The sequence below is a fragment of the Microcaecilia unicolor genome, chromosome 1, assembly GCF_901765095.1.
Source record: "Microcaecilia unicolor chromosome 1, aMicUni1.1, whole genome shotgun sequence".
NCBI lineage: Eukaryota > Metazoa > Chordata > Amphibia > Gymnophiona > Siphonopidae > Microcaecilia > Microcaecilia unicolor.
In genome coordinates this window covers 196,549,420-196,575,710 of record NC_044031.1, presented here as the reverse complement: position 1 = coordinate 196,575,710, position 26,291 = coordinate 196,549,420, and the positions used below count along the sequence as shown (strand labels likewise).

General features: G+C 42.0%; 1 protein-coding gene across 1 annotated transcript in view; it reads right to left on the bottom strand.

Annotated features, from left to right (window-relative positions):
• The window catches only part of ARPP21 (cAMP regulated phosphoprotein 21), a 419,327-nt gene that overhangs the window by 355,028 nt on the left and 38,008 nt on the right, over window positions 1-26,291 (bottom strand). Inside the window, exon 8 of the mRNA XM_030203507.1 lies at window positions 5,716-5,856. Coding sequence (XP_030059367.1) covers window positions 5,716-5,856 — 141 coding nt within the window. The remainder of the gene's footprint in view (window positions 1-5,715; window positions 5,857-26,291) is intronic.

Sequence of the window (26,291 nt, the reverse complement as noted above, 5' to 3'; positions counted from 1 at the left end):
GACTCCTGGGAATGCACATAGTTTCTCTTATCCCCTGTCTCCCTTGGGGCATGCTGGGAGTTGTAGTTCTTTATTTCTAGTTTTTTTCTGGGGAATGCCTGCCTATAACGGGGGTATTCTGGCCTATCCCAGGGTTCCTTTGGGGCCTGTCCTACATACTCTTTACAGTATGCAACATTGTGCATGTGCAAATGGTGCACACACTCAAAGTGTATGCATTTTTTGGAAGAGTACACACTGTTTTAGAAAAAGTGCACACTCTTTTCAAAGAGTGTTCACTATTAAATTGGAAATATTGCTCCTGTAACAAAAAGAAATCAGAACCTAATGAAAAAAAAAATCATGGGGAAATAAAAACAACATAAAACCACATTTGGCCTGCAGAACCCTAGTTATCCTATGAGGCTTATTTTTGAAAGAGAAAAACTTCCAACGTGTCATAAAGCAGCATTTGGATGAATTTATTCTCAAAACATCAAAATTGGTACTTTAGAAACATATTTTGCAGATGTTTATCTATGCAATTCTTCTATAGTGCATCCAAAACACAAGGGGCTGTGTTGGGGGTGCTTCAAACATGGGATAAGTGCATGCCTAACACTTGGACATTTTATAGCCATAATGAAACAAAACCAAAACATCTAGGGCAAAAACTTCCAACGTTTTGGTCTAGACTTGTTTTTCTAACGAATAAGACACAAAAGGTGCCCTAAATGACCAGATAATCACTGGATGATTCAGGGATGATCCAGTGGTCACTGACCCCCACCCATCCCCCCAAAATGTGAAAAAAACTAGTACTCACCAGCCTGGCCCCCCCTACCGCCAGATTCCAGATACGCCCCTGCCTTGAACTACAAATCTCAGTAATCCTGAGGTTCCATGTAATAGGCTCTTTCAGAGCACATGTCCCACTCCCTGTGTCTTATGGGACTCTTTCTATTGGCTTGCCTTGTTCTCTGTGCATGCTGAGCTAGTTAGTCTGCAGCATATCTCCTCTGTAATCTCAAACAGCCTATGCTGTATTCTGCTTTATGACCCCCTTCAAGCAACTGTGATGCTATCAGAGTATAAAAATATAAATAGCATCATTACTCAGTATGGTGCTGAATTAGTGCAATCTTCCCTTTTGCTTGAGAGAGAGAGAGAGAGAGAGAGCCGTTGGAGAACAGACTCCCAGTTTGCAAGGCAAAACCTCTTGTCCAGCCCATCTGAACTCTAAGTTATTATTTTTCCTTGTTTAATAACAGCATTAAAAAAGATTTTGGTTCAAGAGTACAGAGTCTTCTCATAGTGATGGTCTGTACTCTGGTTTAAACTGTATGTCAATCGCCTAAAGTGAAAGGGCAGAACATGTGCTGCTATAGAATAAAGGGGATCTGCACCTAATTTAGGCGCAAGAGTTTACAGCAGGGATCACTTTGTATAAATCTGAATCCAGAGGAAAATGACAGACCAAAGGTGAAGAGATCTGCAGAGAGAGTGCAACAACATTTAAACTGAGCTAAGACATCTCACACATTATGATCAGAAGTAAAAACAAAAATAAACTGAAACATAGAAAAGCATTTTAAAGAAACAGAATAAAAACCCGTGGCAGCTAGTGTGGACTGAATATGGAAGTGGTGTTGGTAGAGTATGTGTATGTGTGTGTGTGTGTGTGTGGGGGGGGGGGGGGGGGGGTATTTATTAATTTGTATTGACTGTGTTTGTGCATTGTCATTGTTATTTTATTTTTAACTCTGCTTAATTTTCTTACCTCCAGAAGATGAAACCTGGCAGATAAAGAACCCAATAAAATCTTAATACCCAGTAGAGGAGAGAAGATTCTATTCTTTCTGTTAAGCCTCTTTAGGGTGGGTCATCTTGGGAAGACTTCTATATATGTATGTAACACTTAAAAAAACCCCTTAGGGCACTAGCAGACTACCATAAAAAAAGGTGGGTACAAGTAGGGGTCCTGTGCCCCACAAATAAAGCTACAAATACATTCTCCTGCTATAAACTAAATATACTCATTTTGTAACAATTCAGGCTGGGTAATAGAGAGGAGACACTACAGAGGGAGGCAGCAGGTGGCTCATTAGTGTCTTATGGTCTACAAAAGGGGACCTGCGTTGGCATTGGTGTTTGTTTTGATGCGTGTCGAACCCCCTTTTACCACTGAGGGTAAAAGGCAGATCTTTGGGTTTTTTAAAGAAATGGCCATACGTCAAGTGAAACACTTGCTGAAAGGCCATTTGGGGGGGGGGGGGACACTTACTGCCACCCATTGATGTGGCGGTAAGGGCTCCCATGTTAACCCGGTCATAACTGGGCAGTCCTGCACTACAAAAATTGAAATATATTTGCAGCCCCACGAGTGGCGCACTCTGGGGGAGGGAACTACTGCCAGGCTGCGGCTGTAGCCCAGTGGTACTTTCCTTTTAGTGCGCGGTAAGCCCGCGTTGGGCTTACTGCCACTTTGTAAAAGGGCCCCTTAGGTTGCAGTTCACCCTTTGTGTCACTGCTGTCTTATGCTCCTCAAATATGCTGTTTTGATTTACTATAACAGATCAGGCAAAACTCCTTGAGTAACATCATAAAAGCATCATAATAAAAGAACGGAATTTGGATCCATTAATAATTATTTTATTTATTTATGCCACTTGATATACCGTACGTTAGCCCTCAGCAAAGGCAACACAGTGGCTTACAATGAAAAGAAGTTAACAGAAGAGGAGGTACTAGACAGAATATAGCCAAGCAGAGACCTAGGTAGCAGTGGGGGGGGGGGGGGGGGGGGGGGGAGGACTCTAGGAAAAGTTAGATCTTAAATAGTTTCTTAAAAGAGGTGAGGGTTGGTTGGTTTCCGATGGCGAGGAGCAAGTCGTAAGTTTGGGTCATAAGTATCTAAAGGCGATGTTCCTTGGAGATGGACAGAAGGTGGGTGAAGGGTCAACAGGTTCTGATCTGCAGAGCGGAGACAGTGGTGAGGGGGTGTAAGGAATGATGAGAGAAGCCAAATAGGTGGGGGCAAGTGGTTGATGGGATTTAAAGAAAATTTTGCATTTGATGCAGGAATGTAGTAAACGTAAAGTATTAGTCTGTGCCAATAGGACAAGCCCAGGGATGGAAGGAGTATGAAACTAACCTATCATAGTGCTTCTCTTGCACCAAATGGGTGAAAACCAGAATTCTCACTGGTTTTAAAATGAAGTGAACAATTATTTATTCTATGCCGAGGTGCATTGCTTTCTCCGTTTAAAAAGGAAACTTTTAAAAGAAATGACATTCTGCATTATCACACTGTGAGACTTCTGGGGAATATGATACCCAGATCCCTGGTCACACAATGCTGTGGATCACCCAGCAGCTGGTTATGTCTCTTATCACCTCTTTCTTAGACTACTGCTCATCACAGGTCTCCCACTGAATTACCTCTCTGCACTTCATTCTGCTCAAAACTCATCTGCATGGCTTATATTCCACCAGTGTCACTACAATGCACATAACCATTCTTTCCCCAAGACACTTCATTGGCTCCCTATCCATTTCTGCATACACTTCATACTTTACGTTCATTCTGCAGCTCCTCTCCTTTTTTTTTTCTCTCCCCATACTCCCTCCTTTGCTCAATAAGTAAGTTCCCTTCTCCTCCATTGTCAACTCTAGATCCCATTCCTTCCACCTTGCTCTGTCATACACCTGGGCAGACTTCCTGAGAACACACACCATGTTTTCTCTCTCTCTGGCCCTACTCAAATTCATTCTTAAAATGCATTTTTTTGAGGCTCCTCTTACATCTTAATCCCTTATGTTCCTGTTCATGCCCATACTGGAGGCAATGCTATAAAGTGCATCAAAAGTTAGTCACCAGCATGCTGCCCCCCCCCCCCCCCCAACATCTGGGCACCCCAACTCCATTACAGAATACTAGCATTAGTTGGTATTTATGTACCTACATTTAGGTGTGCCCACTTGTGCCACATCAATGGCAGGCATAAATGCACATGCCTAAGGGGTCCTTCCACAATGCCGTGGTACAGCATTGTGCGCCAATCTGGCACTACCACTGGCCTACCACAGGAGCTGACGGTAGTGCCACCCCAATTGCGTGCCATTTCCAGCATGACAGAAATTCTTTTTTTTTTTTGTGCCAGGGGATTACCTGGTTGTATCGCTGCCCAGTTATCACTGGGTTAGCACGGAGTTCTTACTGCCTCCTAAATAGATGGAGGTAAGGACTCCCTCCAGAAATGGCTATGCAGCAAGTGTGCACTTACCGCACAGCCATTTCCTTTTTTTTCAGTCTTCTACCTGCTGCGGTTGAAGGGGCCTCGGCACACAGCAAATCCACGCACCGACGCTACTGTTGCTTGGTAAAAAGGGGCCCTAAATGTAGCATTTTAGTGCCTAAATGACATCATTAACATATACACAAAGTTGTGACAGACATCCATGGTCCACCCACGTGAATGCCATTCTTGCACTTGGTACTATGCAAGTTGCACAATAAGATTACAGAATACCACTTAGCACCCAACTAGTATTCGTGCTAGCCTGTGATCTGAGCATGCAAATGGCACATACTCATGTTATAGAATAAGGCGGATAATATGAACTTCCTAATTGTCTAATTTTTCTTGAACAGATTTCATACTCTACAGGGTAGGGATCATCACTGTATATATTTGTATTATAGAAATGATAAATTGTTGTAGTAGCAGCAGCAGTAAAATTGTAGAACAGTGGCGGCTGCAAGATTCTGAGGTCTATGAGCTCCCTGAAAAATACCAATGAAATATATTCTATGTAAAAAAAAAATATGCTGTCACATTTTATTGAAGAAATATATCTTGAAGGACAAAAGGTATTAAGGTGAAAGCTACAGTAATACCAGAGATGGAAAGCTGGATAGTGCAATCAGTTATGGGCACAGCAATATCATTCCATCATCAATACATGGAGTAGTGTAGGCTAATCTGAATCAACACCACATGGCTAGGGGGTTTGAAGGTTTATTTATATAAAGGGGCCTGAACTATATTTAAATATGGAGCTTGTCTACAAGAATTTAAAAAATGAAACACAGAGCTTTAGGTTAAGTTATTTTAAAAACTAATATTTGGAGCATGAAAGATGGGCAGCTCATTAGAGTATTTGCTTATTCAATATCCATACATTACTGCAAGTCCTTGCATTTCAGTATATCGGGCATTGCAGTACAGTAAATATATGAAGCGGTAAATTGTTTTTGACAATTCTGATTTCATTTTTCAATGTGGATTAAGGGATTGCATTCCTGGTCTTTATGACCATAAATAATGCCTCAGGCTGCTGATCATGAATCGCTATTTCCAGTAACACACCATGACACATTTTAATAGGTCTAAACCACAATGGATACCTACCAAGAGAGAAATCTTGTGTCATAAATCAATGTCATCACAGAATATCATATGGATTTTCTGTGTGCTGTTTTAAATGCACAGAAGTAATTTTCCCGATAACATATGAATAAGCTGTAATGCCCAGCTCCCATCTCTTAAGCCCTTTAATCTTCCCAGGATGGAGACACAGAAAGGACATTGCAAGTGGATGGTAAATAAAGAAAAGTTTGGTGCTGGAGAGATGAAATCACAAAATCTGTGCAGTCATGACACAATCTGACACATGATCGGGAAAGTTCTATAACAGGAGAACTTCAGAAAACACGATAAAGTTAGTACTCACATTCTAGTATTGCTGGTCTTGTTGATTATCACAGATTTTCCTGTTTGATCCACATTATGATCCATTCCAAAGTAAGCTGCCACCCTATGCACTAACATTCGCTGATACGATGACATTTGAGGGAACTTCTTATAATGATTACTGAAACAAAAGTATAAAGCTGATAAGTGGAGGACAATAAAACAAATCAAAATGCAAAGATGCATCAGTTACAGATATCTGAATTTGATAAAAATATATTTCCTGCTCTCAAGCAACAATAATGTACTGTGCTTGGAGGCAGCATCCACAGCTCACAGGGGAAGTCAAAACCTTAGTGGCTGGAATTAGGATGCATGCATATTGAGATTGACATGGAGCCATACTCTATGGCCCCTGGCAGAGGATTGTCTCTATGTGGTTGGGCTAGATAGAAAGAGGGTTATCAGTGGAGGTGAAGGAACCCAAGTAGCTGTGAATTGAGGGCTTATGATACTATAGTACCAGCAGAAGCCAGTTCTGAAAGCTCAAAGGTGACTTCTGAGCTAACCTTCCCTTTTCTCTGCCCATCCTTCCCCAACAAAAAAACCAACTCTGGGACTCATTTAGTAATGTGCATTCATGTGATCTAATGCACATTAAATAAAAGTTCCATTATTTTCAGTGTGTACAGGTAAAAAAAATGATTGGTTCATATTCACATTTTTTGTTTTTTTTTTCCCTCTAATCTTCCAGCTTTTTTTTCTAGTTCATTTCACATTTTTTTTTTAAATTGTATTAGAATTTCTAATGCACACAAATTAATTTACATACATTAATTTGAAGGGTAATGAGGCATATTTTCAAAGCACTTAGCCTCCCAAAGTTCCATAGAAACCTATGGAACTTAGCCTCCCAAAGTGCTTTGAAAATATGCCTCAATGTGTATTAAGGGATGTTAATGAACAAATGCATGATCAAAATTGCATATTCCTAAGGTCTATTTACTCTGGGGTCAATACATTAAAAGTGGGCAGATGTTGGTGGGGGCATTGGTGTATGATGTCTGCATACAATGTAATGTGTGCATGATGCACAAAAAGGTTCTGCACAAAAGTTAACCCCATACAAAGCATTGTATTATGCAACTGCATGCAGCATATTAAAATCAATGTTGTGATAAAAAGGAAGGCATAGCTCCAGCTAGCCCTCATAGGGGTATGTGATGCAGAAGAGGACATACCTTAACTAGTCCTGATAGGAAAACTAAAAGAATAAATAAATTATGAAACAGTACAAAAAAGTAAGCTTCCTGTCCCTTTAAGAGAGGCAACAGATTTGGAGCAAGGTACCTTTAGAAACTGGGAGGAGGGGTGAGTTAGATAAGGCATCAGTACCTGATCTGCCCTGAGACTTCAATCTTCCAGCTGTGAAGAGGGGAGGGTGTGCCCTTTGGTCTTCAGAGAGACACAATAGAAGAGCCCTGGGAGTCAGAAACAATAGCTAAGCCTATGGAAGTATATCACATATTACCCCCAGTCCTGGAGAGAATGACTCCTCTTTTATGGAATTCATAGAACAAGGGCTGACAACCCAAAAAAGAAAACACTAGTTTGGAACTTTTTTCCAGCTTTCTTTAAATGTTTTTTTTTTTTTCCCTGCTGGAGGAAAAGGTGTCAGTGTTTAACTAAAAGTGATTAGACTGCAGGACTTGTGTAACAAAGACATTATCCCCCCATTTCTATTAAAGTTGCACACACTCAAATTTGGGTTGTGTGCACAATTTATCTGTTACATTTGTATCCCACATTTTCCCACCTATTTGCAGGCTCAATGTGGCTTACATAGTGCCGTAAAGGCGTTCACCAATTCCGGTATACAGTGATGTTGTGGTAGAATGAGGTTCATGTGGAACAGACATATTAGGGAATCATATAGAGGAAGAGTTACGTTATGTTCATTAGGTGCTTTGGTTTCGTAGTGTTGCATGGTTCAGGCATTTAAGTTGGGTCGGTAGGGTATGCCTTTTTGAATTTAATTACATAACAAGCTAATTAGTGCAAATTGGCTTTTTAACAAGTGATTATTGGCATTAGATTTAATTGGAATCTATGGGGCCCTTTTACAAAGGTGTGTTAGGCTCTACGCACGTGCAGCACACACCAAAATGAGACTACTGCACCCTCCTGGTGGTAATTTCAGAATTGACGCACGCCCATAATGCCTGGATGATTTATTTCCTCCCAAATGCGTTTCCGATGTTAATCAGCAGTTGGTACAAGCTGACTGGTCACCATGCGCATGTATTACTGCTAGATCAATGGTTGGTGTTAAGAGCTCAGGCCGGTTTTAGAATAAAGCCAGATCCAATGCTGTTAACAGGTGTCTGAGGTGTGCCTAGCACAGGTGGCATAACAATGGTAATGAGGCTATTAGCTATTCCACCCTGATGTGAAGAAGAAATGGGCAAAAAAGACTGTAAAACCCAACACGCCAGAGCTTTAATGCCACACTCTGAAGAAGGGTTAGCTTGTTCGACTGCAGTAGCATCTGTGAGGATTCAAAGCCTGTTCATTTTCCTGTGTGTATATAAGATCTACCAACTTTTTTCTATGGCCTCCACAAAAGAGAGACAGAAGGGGGGAGGTAACAGTTCTGTATTAAGGGCACCTACACCACAGCAGAAAAAAAAAATTATATTGTCACTAATCTGCACATGTGCCACAGTGATATTCTGCACATATATAGCGGCATCACCAAATTTTAAGTACAGAATAGCATTCCAGCATCTGTGATGTGTGCCAATACATTTTTTCTGTTCAGACATGCACAGCACTAGCTGTCAGACTCTGTACAGGTTGCCCAAAGTTGGGTGTGTAAATTTGGGCAGGAATCACAGATCTGCACGTAAAAAAAATTCATTAATGAGCTGTCATTAGGACTTGAATGTGGATCTGTCCTGTGCCCTATTCTATAACATGTACACCTAAATTTTATGGTATGCAACTCCAAAGGGGGCGTGGCCACAGGAGGGACACAGGCATATCAGGGGCATTCTCAGAAATTTTGGTGCGATGCTGTAGAATGTCATTTATGTGCCTGTCATTAGTTGGGTGCAAGCATTTACACCAGCTTTTGGCAGGCATAAATGCTCATGCCAAAGTTAGGCATGAGATGCACTCTGAGCTAGTATTCTGTAAAGGTCGTTGTGCACAGACAGGGCTGGTCTTAGCAAGTGCGGGGCCATGTGCAGACCAATTTGGTGGGGCCCCATCCTAGCCACACCCCTGCCCTAGCCCCGCCCCCACCCCATTGATAAGATTGTTCAATTTTTAGAAAATTTTGTATTTATGAAATTTCAAATAAAGACAAATGAAGCTAAACTTGTACAGAAAAACTGATTGAAATAATAAGCACAATGCTATCATTAACCCCCCCTCCCCAGAAATTATTCAGTTCAAGTCCACTACAATTAGTAGTTCCAATTCTCATAACCCCGGGGGGTCAGAGGTGCGGACACACAATCTCTCCACTGCAAAACACTATACACAAACTTGTGCAAAAACACACTCATAACCTTACCAAACCATAACAGCACTAATTCCAAGGCAGGACGAGCTACAACCTTATGCGTGGAAAAGCAGAACTGTAATTACACCAGTCTCTAAAACACCAATTCACTACCTCATGAAAAACAAAACAAAACAAAAAGGGCAGCAAATACTACACGCTAGCAGGATACTGCACCTTGATCACACATGAAAAACACATGACACAACAGATATGAAGGCAAAATACTGAACTGGAAAGTTACCTCAAGAGGTCAGACTCAGCATGCAGCAATACTAGAAAAATTGAAACTTACATGCAAAATATCACAGATGCACATTTCCAAAAGCTGACATATTCCAATTAATAAATTCTGAATAAAATACTTTTTTTCTACCTTTGTTGTCTGATCATTTAGTTTTTCTATTTGCTTTGGTCCCAGTGTCTTCTGTTTTATGCAGAGTCTTCTTTCCATTTGATATTTTTTTCTCTCACCATGTCCACCATCCTCCTGTGTCCTTATGTGTCCTGTCTACCATCTGTAGCCCTGTCCCTATCCTTTCTCCAGTTTCAGCATCTGCCTTCAAAGTGTTCCAATCCAGCCCTTAAATTCAGCAATTTCCCCTCCATCCATATACAGCATTTCTCCTCACTCCCCTCCATCCATGTGCATTTACTTTCCTTCCCTCCCCTACATCCATGTCCAGCATTTCTCCTCTCTCCCTTCCCCTCCATCCATGTGCATCTCCTTCCTTTGTCTTTCCTTCCCTCAATTCCTGCCCAACATTTCTCCTCTCTCCCCTGCCCTCCCCTCCATGTCCAGCAATTTCACCTCTCTCCCTGGGCCCTGTCCTCCCATCCATGTCCATCCTTGTCAATGCTCCTCTCTCCCTTCCCCTCAATCCATGTGCATCTCCTTCCTTTGTCTTTCCTTCCCTCCATTCCTGCCCAACATTTCTCCTCTCTCCCCTGCCCTCCCCTCCATGTCCAGCAATTTCACCTCTCTCCCTGGGCCCTGGCCTCCCATCCATGTCCATCCTTGTCAATGCTCTTCTCTCCCAATCCCTCCCACTCCCATGTCCATCTGCCCGCCCTCTTCTCTCTTCTAGTTCAACTATTTAAATTTACCTCGCTCCGCCGCTGACGTTTGCGCAGCGTCAGTGAAAGCGCTGCCTGTCTGACGTCTCTCCACCAGCCTTCCCTTCGCTCGTTCGTTCCCTCCCTCAGTGCCCTGCCTTCTTCTGATGCCATTTCCTCAAGGGCGGGACACAGAGGGAACGAACGAGCGAAGGGAAGGCTGGTGGAGAGATGTCAGACAGGCAGTGCTTTCACTGACGCTGCGCAGATGTTGGAGGCGGAGCGAGGTAAATTTAAAGTGCCGGGGATGGAGCGGAGGAGGCTCAGGCTGACTGAGGCGAGCCACGCGGGGCCCCCTTAAGCGTGAGGACCTATGCGGCTGCCTCGGTCGCCTTGGCCTAAGACCGGCCCTGTGCACAGATCACCCTTTGCAGAATACTAGCTTAGCACGGATTACCCCGGTGCCCAGGGCCGGTCTTAGCTATTGCAGGGCCATGTGCAGACCAGTTAAGTGGGGCCCCCTCCCGCCTGCCACCATAAGCCATAATTTATCAGAGTTTAAAAGGAGGTCTAGAGCTCTCGGAACCCCACCTCACACCATACCTTAATTTGCATCTATATTTCAGTACAGATCATCAGGCAGCGGCAGCGATTTTCATATCCTGTAAGCTGACATGCCCAGAGCCTCCTCACTGCTGCATCCCGCCCTTGCGGAAGTAGGAAGTGACATCAAAAGGGGGTGGGACACAGCAGCGAGGTGACTCTGGGCTCGGCAGCTTACGGGATATGAAAATCGCTACCTCTGCCTGATGTTCTCTACTGAAATGTGGATGCACATTAAGGTACGGAGCAGGGAGGTGTTCCGAGACAGAAGGACAGATGTGCCGCCAGAGATGTGGGGCCCCTAGGAGTGCGGAGCCCTGTGCAACTGCCTGTGTTGCCCCTGCCTAAGACCGGCCCTGCTGGTGCCTAACCTTGATCGTGATATACTGAATTTTCCCCTAGCTGCCCTTGGCGCAGAACTTGCATCCGGTGTGCTTTTCCTGATTGGTGCAAAAGTTTTGCCCAGGTCCTATTTGCATAATATTTGTTATATTGGCAAGCAAAAGTTGGGCATTATGCTTGTACTAGAAGCCATGTGCTCAGCTGTTGGGGCACAGCTGTAATTCAAATTGTCTGCATTGACTCCTACATGTACTTAACTCAGATTAATGCACATTAACGCATACTGTATTAACAAGTTAACATGTTAGTAATTAAGGACATATATCCTAATATCTAGGAGTCCCTTATTACAGACACATAGTTTGGAAAAATTACCACAATAAGACATATGGGCTCATTCTCGAAACAGAAAAACATCCAAAAAGCAGTACAAAGCGGCAGATGGACTTTTTAATGTCCAAAATGCCCCCTCACCCCCAAAGATGTGAAAGAAACAGTATATACCAGCCTCTATGACAGCATCAGATGTTATGCCCAGTCCTATGAGAACAGCAAGCAGGTTACTATAGCAGCCTAGTGGTCAGTGCAGTGCACTGTAGAGAAAGGGACCCAGGCCCATATCCCACTCTAACTGGTACAATTGTGGTGAAAAGTGTCAGCCCCCCAAAACCCTCTTAAAACCTACTGTACCCATATATAGGTGACACTAGCATACATGAGGGCTACTGTAGTGGTGTATAGTTGGACACAGTAGGTTTTTAGTGGATTTTGGAGGGCTCACCATACAATATAAGGGGATAATGGTGAGGTGTGTACCTGGGACCTTTTATGTGATGTCCACTGCAGTGCCTTCTAGGGTGTCTCAGTGCTCTTCTGGGATATTTGTGTGGCCACTTTAAAAATGCTGCCCACCCCCATATGTTCCAATGCCTTGTTTTTAATTTACTTTTTTCCCCTTAGATTTTTTTGTTGCTGTTGTTCTAAAATGGTCACAAAAGAAAAATGCACTGAGCACAAAATGTCTAGGAAATGGCTTTTTTTGGAACAAAAAGATAAAACATTTTCCTGGTTCAAAAATCAAAATGTTTACCACTTGATTTTTTATGCTTTCAGCAAAACGTCCAAAGTCGGATTTAGACATCATATCAAAAATGCCCCTCAAATTCCTACACCTGTCAATTCCAGTTATCCACATAGCTCACTGATTAAAGCCTGGCTACATTTTATATGATCAGTGTAGCATATTCAGATAACATATGTATATCTTGGTCTATTTCTACTATATAGTGGCTACCATATCCCCACTGTGGCATCCATTTTGAATTTCCACATGAAGGGTGACCTCCATTTTGAATTTCCACATGAAGGGTGACCTCTACTTCCACTATACTAATTAGATTTAGCATTTTTTTTTAAACAATGCACATCCATATATTGTTGAGATTTTCTGGAACAAAAAAAAATGTTAAAATAACTCTCCACTTAGAATCTTAATAGCTGCTTATTTTCAAAGCACATAAACTTACAAAGTTACATAACAACCTATGCAACTTTGACAGTCTATGTGCTTTGAAAAATGAGCTTCATGTCATGAGTCCATAAATTATTTATGGAAACAGGCAAAATAAAATCAAGTTAATTTCAGTTTGTGACTTTCTACTTTGCAGTCCAATCATAACTGCAAGCAAAAAGGAATTTTGAATCCCTTTTTTCTTTCTTATTTCTCCCCTCCCTATCAAAAAAGGGGTCTGATTTCCTTAAGACAACTAAGGGAATGCTGTGTAGTGCAGAGAGCAAATTACATGGCATATTAGTTGATTACATGTTGGAAACAAGAGCTGCATTATACAGTTAGAATGAAAGCTATACAATTATTCTCAGACATAACTGACTCAAGCCAGCTGGAGCCCATTAAAAGGATAATGATCATAAATGAAAGCTCTGCCTTTTCTTACAGCTATGCTGATGAGCAAGTCCAGGGCAGGGCATATTCAAAGGGGTACCTTTCAAAAAGGAACACACGCTGGTCATGCGTAGTAGCCAAGGATGTCCAACCTTGGGGGCTAGCAAATAGGAGAATCACTTAGTCACTTGCCTGCCTGGTGTGAGGTGGTGGACCTCATGCATGACCTAGATAAAATTTTAAATAGTGCTGGGCAGGGCCACCAAGAGACTAGGTCGGGCCCGGGGCAAGGCTGTCCCGCCTCCGCCCCCCCCCCCCCCCGCCGCCCCCGTCGCTCCCCCCGCTGGCAGTCCGCGGTCTCACCTGCCTGCCTCCACGACTCCGGGCCCCCTTCATTCAAAGCGGCAGTCGCAGATCGCGTCTCTTCTGGCCTTCCCTCCCTGTGTCCCGCCCTCGTCTGATGTAATTTCCAGTTTCCTCAAGGGCAGGACACAGGGAGGAAAGATCAGAAGAAACGCGATCTGCGACTGCCGCTTTGAATGAAGGGGGCCTGCAGCCATGGAGGCAGGCAGGTGAGACCAGAGACTGCAGCGCCCGTGGCCTGACCCCGGCGCCAGGCCCCCCTTGGAGGCCCAGGCCCGGGGAATTTTGCCCCCCCTGCCCCCCACCTTGGCGGCCCTGGTGCTGGGGAGTAGCCAGCTGTCTTGGTATATGTGGGTACCAATGACAAAGGGATGTTTTGGAAGCCAAATTTAGGTGCCCTTTTACAAAGTGCTGGTAAGCCCAATGCGGACTTACCACTCGCTAAAAGGGAAATACCAATGAGCTACTACAGCAGCCCAGCAGTAGCTGCCTCCCCCAGCACACGCCATTTGCGGCGCTGCAAAAATATTAAAATTTTTGTAGCACCGGTGTGTACCTGGTGGTAATCAGGCAGTGCCATGCGCTGCCTGGTTAGTGTGGGAGCCCTTACTGCCACCTCAATAGGTGGCAGTAAGGGCCACCTCAATAGGTGGCAGTAAGTGTTCCCCCAAGAATAGCCGCACGGCAAGTGCTTCACTTGCCACATCGCCATTTCTTGAAAAAAACCAAAGACCTGCCTTTTTCCTACTGTGGTAAAAGGGGACTCGGTGTGCATCAAAAACGTGCACCGATGCCAGCACAGGCCTCCTTTTGTCATAGCTTCATAAAAGGATCCCACAGGCTCTTGTAGAAAACTGAAATCCAGAACCTCTAGGTGATTATATTCCTACCAAACAACTTCAATCAATCATCAAGGCTAATTTTTAAGTTGTTCCTTCTTACCTAAGATTTTGACATTATTCTTAGAGCAATGCAGCTTTTAGCATAGTAGCACCATATCTCTAGAACTCCTTGCCACTAGATTTGAGGCTGGATAAATTGGTTTTGAGATTTTACAAAATGGTTAAAGCATGGTTGTTTAGGCAATGTTTTTATTGTTAATGGACTAGTTGGTCATCGGTGGGGGTAGTACTCCTGGAAGATGAGTGTTTTTTTATGTTTTAATCAGTGTGTGTTTCTGTTTATTATAGCTTGCATTGTTTGCTGGTTAAAGACTGTTGTGCTATTTTACAATCGCTTCTCTCTTCTGATGTCCTAGTCTAGGTTTTTATTGTCTCTTGTGTTTTATAGACTGATTTTTATCTTATATTGTAAAATGCCTTGATATATAGGGCTCTTTTTACAAAGCCATGCTAGTGATTCCAGCATGGCAAAGGACCATTCAATTCCTATGGGGTACCAAGCACAGAGACAGAATTACAATACACTGGCGTGAACTGTACTTATACTGTTTTGAGCATTCTACCTTTTGGTTTACCCATGATCTTTTCAATACAAGTTGAGATGAGGGTTTATAGTCTGTCAGTCACCATATTATTGGAGAGTCTTTTATATTGTACTTTTGTGTAACAATAACAGTTGTTTTTTTTGACTCGGGTTACTGTTCACATATACTTTAGCACCAGCATGCCTTTTGATTCTCCATTGTTTCTCTTTGCTCTTTTTTCTGTTAAGCAGTGATAGGTTTTTATTCTATGATAAGAGAAGGAATAGGTTCCACTCTTACACATCAACAGGTCACAAACATAGAAGAAAGACAGTCCCTGCTCAAAGAGCTTACAATCTAGTAGACAAAAAAATAAAGCAAACAAATCAATTAATGTGTAGAGGAAAGAGGAGAGGAGGGTAGATGGAGGCGAATGGATACAAGTGGTTACGAGTCAAAAGCAATGTTAAAGAGGTGGACTTTCAATCTAGATTTAAAGATGGTCAAGGATGGGGCAAGATGTAGGGGCTCAGGAAGTCTATTCCAGGCATAGGGCGCAGCAAGACAGAAGGAGTGAAGTCTGGAGTTGGCAGTAGCGGAGAAGGGAACAGATAAGAAGGATTTATCCAGTGAACGGAGTGCACAGGAAGGGGTGTAGGGAAGGACGAGTGTGGAGAGATACTGGGGAGCAGCAGAGTGAGTACATTTATAGGTTAGTAGAAGAAGTTTGAACAGGATGCAAAAACAGATAGGGAGCCAGTGAAGCAACTTGAGGAGAGGGGTAGTATGAGTAAAGCGACCCTGGTGGAAGACGAGACGGGCAGCAGAGTTTTGAACCAACTGGAGAGGGGAGAGGTGGCTAAGTGGGAGGCCAGCAAGATGCAGATTGCAGTAGTCCAAACGAGAAGTGACAAGGGTGTGGATGAGGGTTTTGGTAGAGTGCTCAGAAAGAAAGGGGCGGATTTTATGGATGTTGTAAAGAAAGAAACGACAGGTCTTGGCGATCTGCTGGATATGAGCAGAGAAGGAGAGAGAAGAGTCAAAGATAACCCCAAGGTTTCGAGCTGAGGAGACAGGGAGAATGAGAGAGCCATCAACAGAAATAGAAAACAGGGGGAGTGGGGAGGTGGGTTTGGGGGGGGGGGGGGGAATGAGAAGCTCGGTTTTGGTCATATTTAATTTCAGGTGGCGTTGAGACATCCAGACAGCAATGTCAGACAAGCACGCTGAAACTTTGGTTTGGATGCAAGGTGAGATATCAGGGGTAGAAAGGTAGATTTGGGAGTCATCAGCATAGAGATGGTAGGAAAAGCCATGGGATGAGATTAATGACCCAAGGGAAGAAGTGTAGATAGAAAAGAGGAGGGGACCAAGAACAGAACCCTGAGGAACACTGACAGGCAGAGGGATAGAAGTAGAAGAGGATCCACCAGAATGAACACTAAAGGTGTGGAGGGAGAGGTAGGAAGAGAACCAGGAAAGGACAGAGTCCTGGAATCCAAGTGAGGACAGGGTATCGAGAAGTATGCTGTGATCGACAGTGTCAAAAGCAGCGGAAAGATCAAGAAGAATGAGGATGGAATATTGACATCTGGATTTAGCCAGTAATAGGTCATTGGAGCCTTTAGTAAGTGCAGTTTCGGTTGAGTGGAGAGGGCGAAAACCAGATTGTAGTGGGTCAAGAATAGCATGTGAGGAGAGAAAATCAAGGCAGCGGCAGTGAACAGCATGCTCAAGTAATTTGGAGAGAAAGGGAAGGAGGGAGATGGGTCGGTAATTAGAGGGACAAGTGGGGTCGAGTGAAGGCTTCTTAAGGAGAGGTGTGACCACAGCATGTTTAAAGGCAGCAGGGACAGTCGCAGTGGAAAGTGAGAGGTTGAGAATGTGACAGATAAAAGGAATAAGAGCAGGAGAGATGGCATTAAGAAGGTGGGTAGGAATGTGATCAGAGGAACAGGTGGTACATTTGAGGAAGATATGCATCCACATTTTTAGTATCCTATTAGAGGCAGATTTTATCCTCACAGCAAGAATTGAGACAGTTGGAAGTAAATACTTGCATTTTCAATTTATCCAATGTTATCCTTATAGGTACAGAAATTCAAAGTTTTACAGAAAGGTCTTTCTTTTGTCCCAGCTACTAGATACAATGCCTTTCAAACTAGGGTTGATCTTTTCACATTTACTCATATGTTACAGGTCATTCACTCCTTCTCCAAAGACACCAACTATCATGTAGACACAGGCGACAAAAACCCTTCCACATGGATCTTCCCTGGGCCACATGGACCATTGATATGTTTTTAAACAATGTGTAAAAAAGGATATTAAAAAAGATAGAGTGCAAGAGTAGACCACGTTTTATAACCTGACTAAAAATGAATCAATAACAGTAAACTCGATTGCATATAATCATCAGGTAGTAATCAAACCAGCAGATAAAGGGTGTGATACTGTTGTATTAAGCAGGTCAGACAATATAGAAGAGGTTGAAATACAAGTAAATGGTACAATAGTATATCCCTTTACAACTTGATCCCACTCTAGAACTTCAGAAAGATAATAGAATTTAAAAGCTGGTTATTTAACCTCTAGAGAGAGATTTTTTTCCAAGTTAATAATCCACAATTTATATTTTACCTAAAATACATAAATCAGTGACTAATCCTCCTAGCAGACCAACAATATCAGGAAATGGGTCTATTTTAGAACCCTTGCCTGTTTTTCTTGACTTGTTCCTCTGAACAAATGTTTCACTAATTCCATAATACATCAGAGATTCTACACATATGATCAATTTGTTACAATTCGATAGTGATTTGCCTGATTATCATGGCGATTTTGGATATAGGTGCCCTTTACACTAATATTCTGGAGATCGAGGCCTTTCTTATTGTTGAAGAAACCTTAAAAGGCCAAAATCATCACAAACCTATACCTAATCACTTCATTTTAACACTTGCTTCCATTGGTCTCACTATAAATTTTTGTTTTGAGAATTTGTTTTATAGTGAGACCAATGGACTGATATAGGGGCATATATGGCCCCAGATTTGGCAAATTTATATGTAGGCAAATGTATGTAGCCAATTTTGAAAAGAATTATTTAGTAGATCCCCTTCAAAGAAAATATCTGCTTTTATAGGAGATATATAGACAACACAACATTTTCGTTATGTGGAAGGGTGACCCCGTTTCCCTTAGTTTTTTTTTTTTTGAATAACTGAATACAAGAAATGTATACCTGAGCTTCAAAATGCGATATAACACACATGGAACATATTTTTTCTTGGATCTTTTTATCGGGAAAAAAGATAATTTACTATTTGCCACCATGATTTGTAGGAAACCCACCGATAAAATGCCTTTCTACGTTACACTAACTTATCATCAAAATTTGAGAAACATTTGCCGTTATGTCAGTTCTTAAGGCTGAGGAGACTTTGTTCAGTCTTTGATGATTTCAACAAACAAGCTATAACAATGGCTCAAAGATTCAGAAGACGATATCCAGCACAACATTTTAGCGGGTTATACCAATGCTATGCAATGAGACGGGGAGGCATTACTTACCTCACAATAACAGAGACAAACCCCAAATAGTTTATACTTTAAAATTTTCCCATTTGGCAAATAATATTCAATGTGCTTTTCATCAATACTGGCACATTCTAGAAACCCATGAATGCTTCAAGAATAAATGCCTAGTTATAGCATATTCTAGAGAAAAGAATCTAAAAAAAAATAGTACCATCAGTACTGCCTGAACTTTCTAGCATACATAAGAGATTTCCTGTTTAGGACACAGAAAGTGTGGGTCTTGCAGTGTCTGGAAATATTCTTTGGCAATACAAAGTTTTACACATGCTCACACTGAAAAAAAAAGTATTCTACTGCGTCATATGTCAGATTGCATTCCTCATATGTGATTTACATCATTCTATGCCCATGTCCTCCTCTCTATAGAGAAAACTATGAGAATGGTTAAGACAACGATCATAGAATATTGCATTTGATCACTAGTAATATGAATTATGTTCCTTTGGGTAATCATTGGAATACACTGAATCATTCAGTAGATGACTTCAAATACTGTGTGTATGATTTTCAAAAGCAACTGGAGAAGAGGCGATAGAGACTGTTACTTCATAAAGAACAAAAAGTGATTTTTAACCTACAAGCTGTAACGCCACATGTTTTGACTTTGGAAATAGACATTAGACCTTTTCTTTAGTTATATTATGTTGTCAGTATTTTACAAATGTGATCAGAGAAGATTGGCATAAATATGAGCATGTGTGCAGAGATATGTATATGGGTATGCATGGATATATTTTTCTCAAATCAGTATTCAAAAAGAGGTGGCAAACTAACAGAACTAAATCTCTGTCTTATAATCAAAAAAAAAATATTTGCCACTATTCAGGTCAGTGGACCCTCATTGCTCGATGCAACAAATTTAAATAAATTAAACCTCAAACACTCCAGGGAAAGGTACAAAGGCCTGGTATAGAAAAAAAAACTACCCAATAAAGGAGTCCAGTCTATTACTGGTTTCCGTGTCAGCACTGAAAAAAAAGAGGAGTCATAAAAAACTCACAATGGGAGAAAAAATGACTACTCAACCGAATAGAGTGACCCCCCCCCCCCCCACATCTTCCCAATCTTATATGGTGTGTCCCTAAATTCTTCCAGGAGCTCCAGGGATCAATTCCTCTCTCCACACTCATTCCGAAGCTGCTACCAGCAGTGCAATTAATTTCAGATCCCCAACAAGGGCCACTTGTTTCACAAAGAAGATGCATCAGGAGGAAGAACTCAAAACAGAAAAGTGAACAATATGGCGACAGGTTCAAAAAACGCTGGCCAAAACTTGCCAGTGAAATGCAAGCACTCATTAAAGGGTCAGAACTCATATTTTCACCCTTCTGGGATTACAGTCTTTAATTTGTTATGTCCATTTCTGCTCTGATATATTCTTTTAACATCTTCTTGGAATATAGACATAGGAATATGTTCAATAACCATGCATCGTAATTCCATAAAAATGTGCTTCTTTTCTACACAGTGTCGCACCATCGGGGCTTCCATTTTGCCTGAATTAATGCAATGTTTATACTCTACCATTCCGGTTTTGAACTTTCTTTAAGTATGCCCAAGTATAACAAACCGCAAGAGCATCGTACTTTATAGATGACCCCAACAGATTCACAAGATGTGGAACAATGAAGATAAATAAATTGGCGTCCTTTATCCCACCAAAACTTATCTTCCACAGTAACTTCACATATTAAACACCGGCCGCATTTCTTATGACCTGTTGTAACAGAAGACCAGATAGCCCAAACATCCAAATTGCAAAGGAAATCAGCCAAATTGCAGTTGGGAGTGTATTATACCATGCATTGAGGATGCACAGATAAAACATTCCAATATTTCTTAATTATTTTTGCCAAACGGGTCACTAAATCACTATACTGTAAAGCGCACACACACCAGAGATTGATCATCAGCTAAATATCTATTAGGTTTTAATAACAAATGTCAGTTGTTATACACAGCTCTCTTCCTAGCTCTTCAAACATCCTTCATAGGATAGCATCTGACCTCAGTTCAGAAGCTGTAGATATACACTCTGCAATGGTATGACAAATTCTTCCGCAATGCAAAAACTATGAAAAGGGTAAACACCTTTTTACATATGCTGGGTGCATACTGCTAAATTCAAGAAGAGTGTTCCAGTCCATAGCTTTGGAGAAGACAGTTGTCATCTGATTTTAACATCCAAAAATGTAATTTCAGTAGGGTGACTCGCACACTGAAAGTGAATAGTAAGATGATAGTTGTTGAACAATCTTCAACGTATCTTGAGAATCCTTCCAGATTTTATCTATATATTGCCACCAGTAATATACAAACTTGAAATCTGGGATATGATATATCTTCTTTTCCAACTGTGCCATAAATAAATTTCAAATGGACGGGGGTGGAAAAAAAGCACCCATAACAACTCCAGCTAATTAGATATCTCTCTCTCTCTCTCTCTCTCTCTCTCTCTCTCTCTATATATATATATATATATATATATTGTGAGGAAGAAGGCAACTAAAAGGACCAGAATGCACTGCAGCAGCAAGAGAGCCAGAGTCAGTGGGAGGACTCTAGGCAGGAGAGGGTAAAGCCAGAAATTAATAGGAAAATTGAACCAGCTTTGAGAGGGTTTGAGGCAGCTTCATTAAGAGAGGGGTGGAAAGCTGTAGAGAGGAGTTGGAGTAGATGGAAATACTGGAGCAGTTCTCTCTGGAAATGCTGACAACTGGAGAAGGAAAGTAAAGACTTCTGTTTGACTGAGTTTAAGAAACTGTCTTAAGTTGAGAAGGGTTTATCTAGCAGGCTTTGAGAAAAGGGCCCTTTTGTTGTGTTTGAGTTAAAGAGAAAATGTTTATGTTAAAGAAGCAACAAGGTAAAACAAACAGTGGATCCAATAAAAAGTCCTCTCACAATGAGTGTCTTCCTGAACAAGGTCTTTATTCACAATGGCAACAAGCCATAAGGAGTGTGTTAAATTTAAAACAAATCGGAGAAAATGTTTCTTCACCCAACGCATAATTAAACTCTGGAATTCGTTGCCGGAGAACATGATGAAGGCGGTTAGCTTGGCAGAGTTTAAAAGTGGGTTAGATGGTTTCCTAAAGGAGAAGTCCATAAACCACTACTTGGGAAAAATCCACAATTCCAGGAATAACATGTATAGAATGTTTGTACTTTTGGGAAGCTTGCCAGGTGCCCTTGGCCTGGATTGGCCGCTGTCGTGGACAGGATGCTGGGCTCGATAGACCCTTGGTCTTTTCCCATTGTGGCATTATTTATGTACTTATATCAGCACTATGTTGCAATTTTATTATGTTACTAGAATCCATGTTTTTTTGTTCACCACTGTCTTACAGTATGCCTCCAAAGAACACCTGGAAGGCAGCCAAAGGGCAGGCAGGAACACAAACCAGGATGTCACCATCCAAGACAGTCAGGAGAAGCTCCTCTGATCAATCTCTGCCAAAAGAATGCATATGGGGAGATGCCCATGATCAGCTTCTCATAGAGGACCTCATGCATAAATTGTACCAGCAAGTGAACAAAATAAATTGTACCAGCAAGTGAACAAGCACAGGGCCACTGCTATGATGTAACAGCTGAGAAATACAAACAGGGACACTAGTGAAGGTTCCTGTGGTCACACAAATAGTCCTCATCACATGCATTCCAGTGCTACGCCTCCTCCCACATCTGCCAGCTCTAAGGGCAACCTGAGGGGTGAGTCTGACACCATCTCTTCAACATTGCTAGGCCTTTCTATCCTAGCAACAAAGCTTCTAGAAGGACTCCTGCACAAGACACTCCAGTGTGGAAAAATGGGATGTAAATGACAGCCAAGCAATGCAGCCAGTGCTAGGTATACAATGGAAGGACAGCAGACTGTAGCAAATGCTGAAGGGAAAAGTGAGGAAAAAATATGTGGCTTTAACTTCCTCATAAAAAGGTGACCCTCAAGAGCATAAAAAAAGAAATACAGAAAGAGAATTCATAGACATTCTCATTGCTTATTAGGGTTCAAGATGATGCAGCAGGTGCTAAGCCAGGAGACCATAGGTATAATGACAAAGAGCATAAACCGAAGATGAATATATGAAATGCAAATACCCAGTCATTAATGAGTTTGAAGATATTCAACTCCATTAATGACTGGGTAATTGCTTTTCATTTATTCATGAGCGTAATAGTAGAAAAAGGAGACCACGAGTCCATACGTGATAAGGTACCTTGACACAATCACTAGAGTGCACAAGTATTATGGAGGCTGGCGTTGGCTGAATTATGACGTCTATTTCAGATAGAGCATGGCAAAAAGATTTCCATTTCTTGGCAGCATAGGGTCATTGATTTGTGTTTGGATCAAAAGTCCTCATCCAGACCATTCAGCTCCGACAGGTTCCCATTTTCAGCATCAGGTGCATCCTCCCTCTTATGGCCCAAAAGGTCTTTTCTCATCTAGTAAGAGAGGTATGTAGGCAATATAGCAATGCACATGGAATCCATGCAGATTTTGTCGCACCTGCTCCCATTGTGCAGTCCCCCCACCTAGCCACACAATGTAGGTCCTCAAAGGATATCATAGAAATAAGTACTACAGTATATTATAAATCTTTACAAGACCTCAGCGGTGCAACTCAAAGCTGAAAATTCAAGCACTCAAATCTTCATCAGTCTTTTTAAATGATAAACATTTTTAGTGATTCAAAATATTGCTTGCTTGCTCTCAATGAAGTGTATTACTTAGTACTTTTGAGCAGTTCAGCTCTTTTGCTCACTGGGCAGTAGAGTAGGTATTAGGTTACCCATGCATCATTCACAGTCTGGACAATTTTCTGTTCATTGGTAAGGAAAGGGAGGAAAGTGTGGCTGCCTTGCACACATATTAATGGATTATCACTGGTTAGCAAGAGAAGGAACATAGCTTTACTGAGGGTATGTCCTTGAAACAGCTTAATGCGAAAACATGTGCAGTGTCGGACTGCTGCCCTCGAGTTGACAAAGTTAAGTACATACTTGTTAATACACTTCATTGACAGCAAGCAAGCAAAATTAATATTTTGAGTCACTAAAGAGGCCAGTGACAATTTGAGTGCTTGATTCTTGAAGCTAGAATCTTTAGCTTTGAGTTGACCACTGAGGTCTTGTAAAGATTTATAATATACTGCATTTGTGGAAGAGCAGTTTGGATTCTAGTACTTATTTCTATGTTACAATACCATCACTAGGGTTGGGAATAATTGGTTGCCATAGCTGAAGGAGGTTCTCAAAAGATAAGACATACCCAATCACAGCATTCCTATCACCACCTCAAGATCTCTGATCCCAACCCCAACCTCAATTAACCTTCAATTTATGCTACCCCGGTTGGTACAATCCCAGAGAGGAATCTTTCCGAAAGCCCGAAAAAGGGCTTTTCCATGGGCTTTATAATTCTGGTCCATCTGGCGGGGGGGGGGGGGGGGGGGGGGGGGGGGGGGGAGGAGACCCCATTCTTTTCTCACAACATAAGATCAATTCAAATGCTCTTTGAGATGGCAAAAGAAAAGAGTCAAAAGGAGATGGACATGGGTAGGATTGCCGGTTCATTTAACACAATTCTGACCCCTACTTTAATCCTATCCCCTCTGGATATTGCCGCCCCCCCCCCCACAAAAAAGCCAGGAAAATCCCACCTAATACACAATCTGTCATACCCCAAAGGGACTTCCATGAATGGCTTAACTGACCCTTTCCTATGCACTGTTCAATACGCTTCTATTGACCAGGCAATACAGTCACAGTAATCTAAGATGGACAATGAGTCAGCTTTCCAGCTATTACCAGTTCACCTGGACTCCTTTTACCTTCTGGGTTTCTGCCTAGGTGATGCATTTTATTTTGCTAAGTATCTACCCATGGGCTGCTCCATTTCTTGCAAGTACTTTTGAGCGGTTCAGCTCTTTTGTTCAGTGGGTAGTAGAGTAGATGATAGGTTACCCATGTATCATCCACTGTCTGGACAATTTTCTGTTCATTGGTTAAGAAAAGGGAGGAATTTGTGGGTGCCTAAAACGCTTTGGTATCCCACTAGTGGAGTTAAAAGCCATGAGACCAGTTCCCTCCCTTGCCTTCCTAGGTATAGAGTTGGATGCCATACAACAAGTATCCTGGTTGCCACAGGATAAGCTGTGCAAGCTCTGAGAAGAAATTAGGCATTTTCTTTTAAGGCCAAAAAGGCCATGCTAGAACAGTTCCAATCTCTGTTGGGGCCTTCTAGCATTTGCAGTTCGGGTGGTCCCGATGAGCCATATCTTCTCTCTTGCTGATTAGCGCTGCAAATGGTAGGGATAAAAAGGAGTCACCATTTCTTTAGGATCACAGCAAACTTTAGGGAGGATTTGCAGATTTGGGATACTATTCATTCAATGGACTGGCCTTTTGGCAGGCCTCCCTTATGAATAATGATGAATTACAGCTATTTACTGATGCTTCGGGGGGGGGGGGGGGCAGGGCTTCAGTATTTATTTTAGAGGGGTCTGGTCTGTGGAGCAATGGCCAGCTAGCTGGCAACATCACATTCTTAGAGCTTTTTTATGATGGCTTTGGGTTTTTGGGCTCTGAAACTAGTGACCAAATGCATTGTCTTTAGGTCAGACAACATGCAGTAGTAGAAGCCATAAATAGGCCAAGCTGTCAGAACATCCTATGTCACTGCCTTAACTCAGGGAAATAGTCCTCACTTGCATGTGCTTCAACATAACTCTTAGGGCTTCACATGCCCCGGGGGAAAAGAATAACATAGCAGATACTATTTTCAGCTTTATGCTTGCAGATTTTCAGTAAGCACGCAAACACAGGAAGGTGACAACAAAGATGATAATAAAGTATCCAATGGATTCAATGAGTTCACATCAGAAGTTTAATTCAATAAAAGTACTGGACTTAACACAAACCATGTTTTGGTCGCAATGGCCTGCTTCAGGAGTCCATGTAGTATACAAGTATTACATTTCTGTAAGTTCTATAATGTCTCTGAATAATAAACCAAATAATGATGTGGAAAACAGGAGCGTTCACAGTCAGAGTCACCACAAATGTACAGTGACAAAACAGGTCTATGTACGCTCCTGGTTTGTCACTGTGCATTTGTGGCGAATGACTGTGAACGCTCCTATTTCCACATCATTATTTGGTTTACTATTCACAGGCGTTATAGAACTTACAGAAATGTAATACTTGCATACTACAGAGACTCCTGAAGCAGGCCTTTGCAGCCGAAACATGATTTGTGTCGAGTCCAGTACTGTTTTTTAATTAAACTTCTGATGTGAACTCATTGAGTCAGTTGGATGTTTTGTTACCATCTTTGTTGTCACCTTTGCTGTATTTGCCTGCTGCAGATTTTCAGCCTCCTGCCCCAGCAGCTGATGTTCACAGAACCACAATTCTCTGCTGCCTGGAAGTTTGGTCCCTCAGATGCATGGAGACCAATCCTAGCATCACGGTCCAAAGCAACCAGAAAGAAGTACCTGAGATAATTCAGAAGTTTCAGCAAGTCTCATGGTTTAGCACAGGAACAATTATGCACTTTATGATAATGGCCAAATGAGGAGGCATTAGCCTGCGAGCAATGCACTCGCAGCTGGCAGGCATTGGCTTCCTTTTGAAGGCATCCAGTGTAGAAATCCCAATGTTCCACTTTGAAATCAAAAGCTCATGAAGGGATGGGCTACGAAGTCTCCAGGAGGCAAGATTGTAGGCACTCCATTACTCATGAGTTGCTGA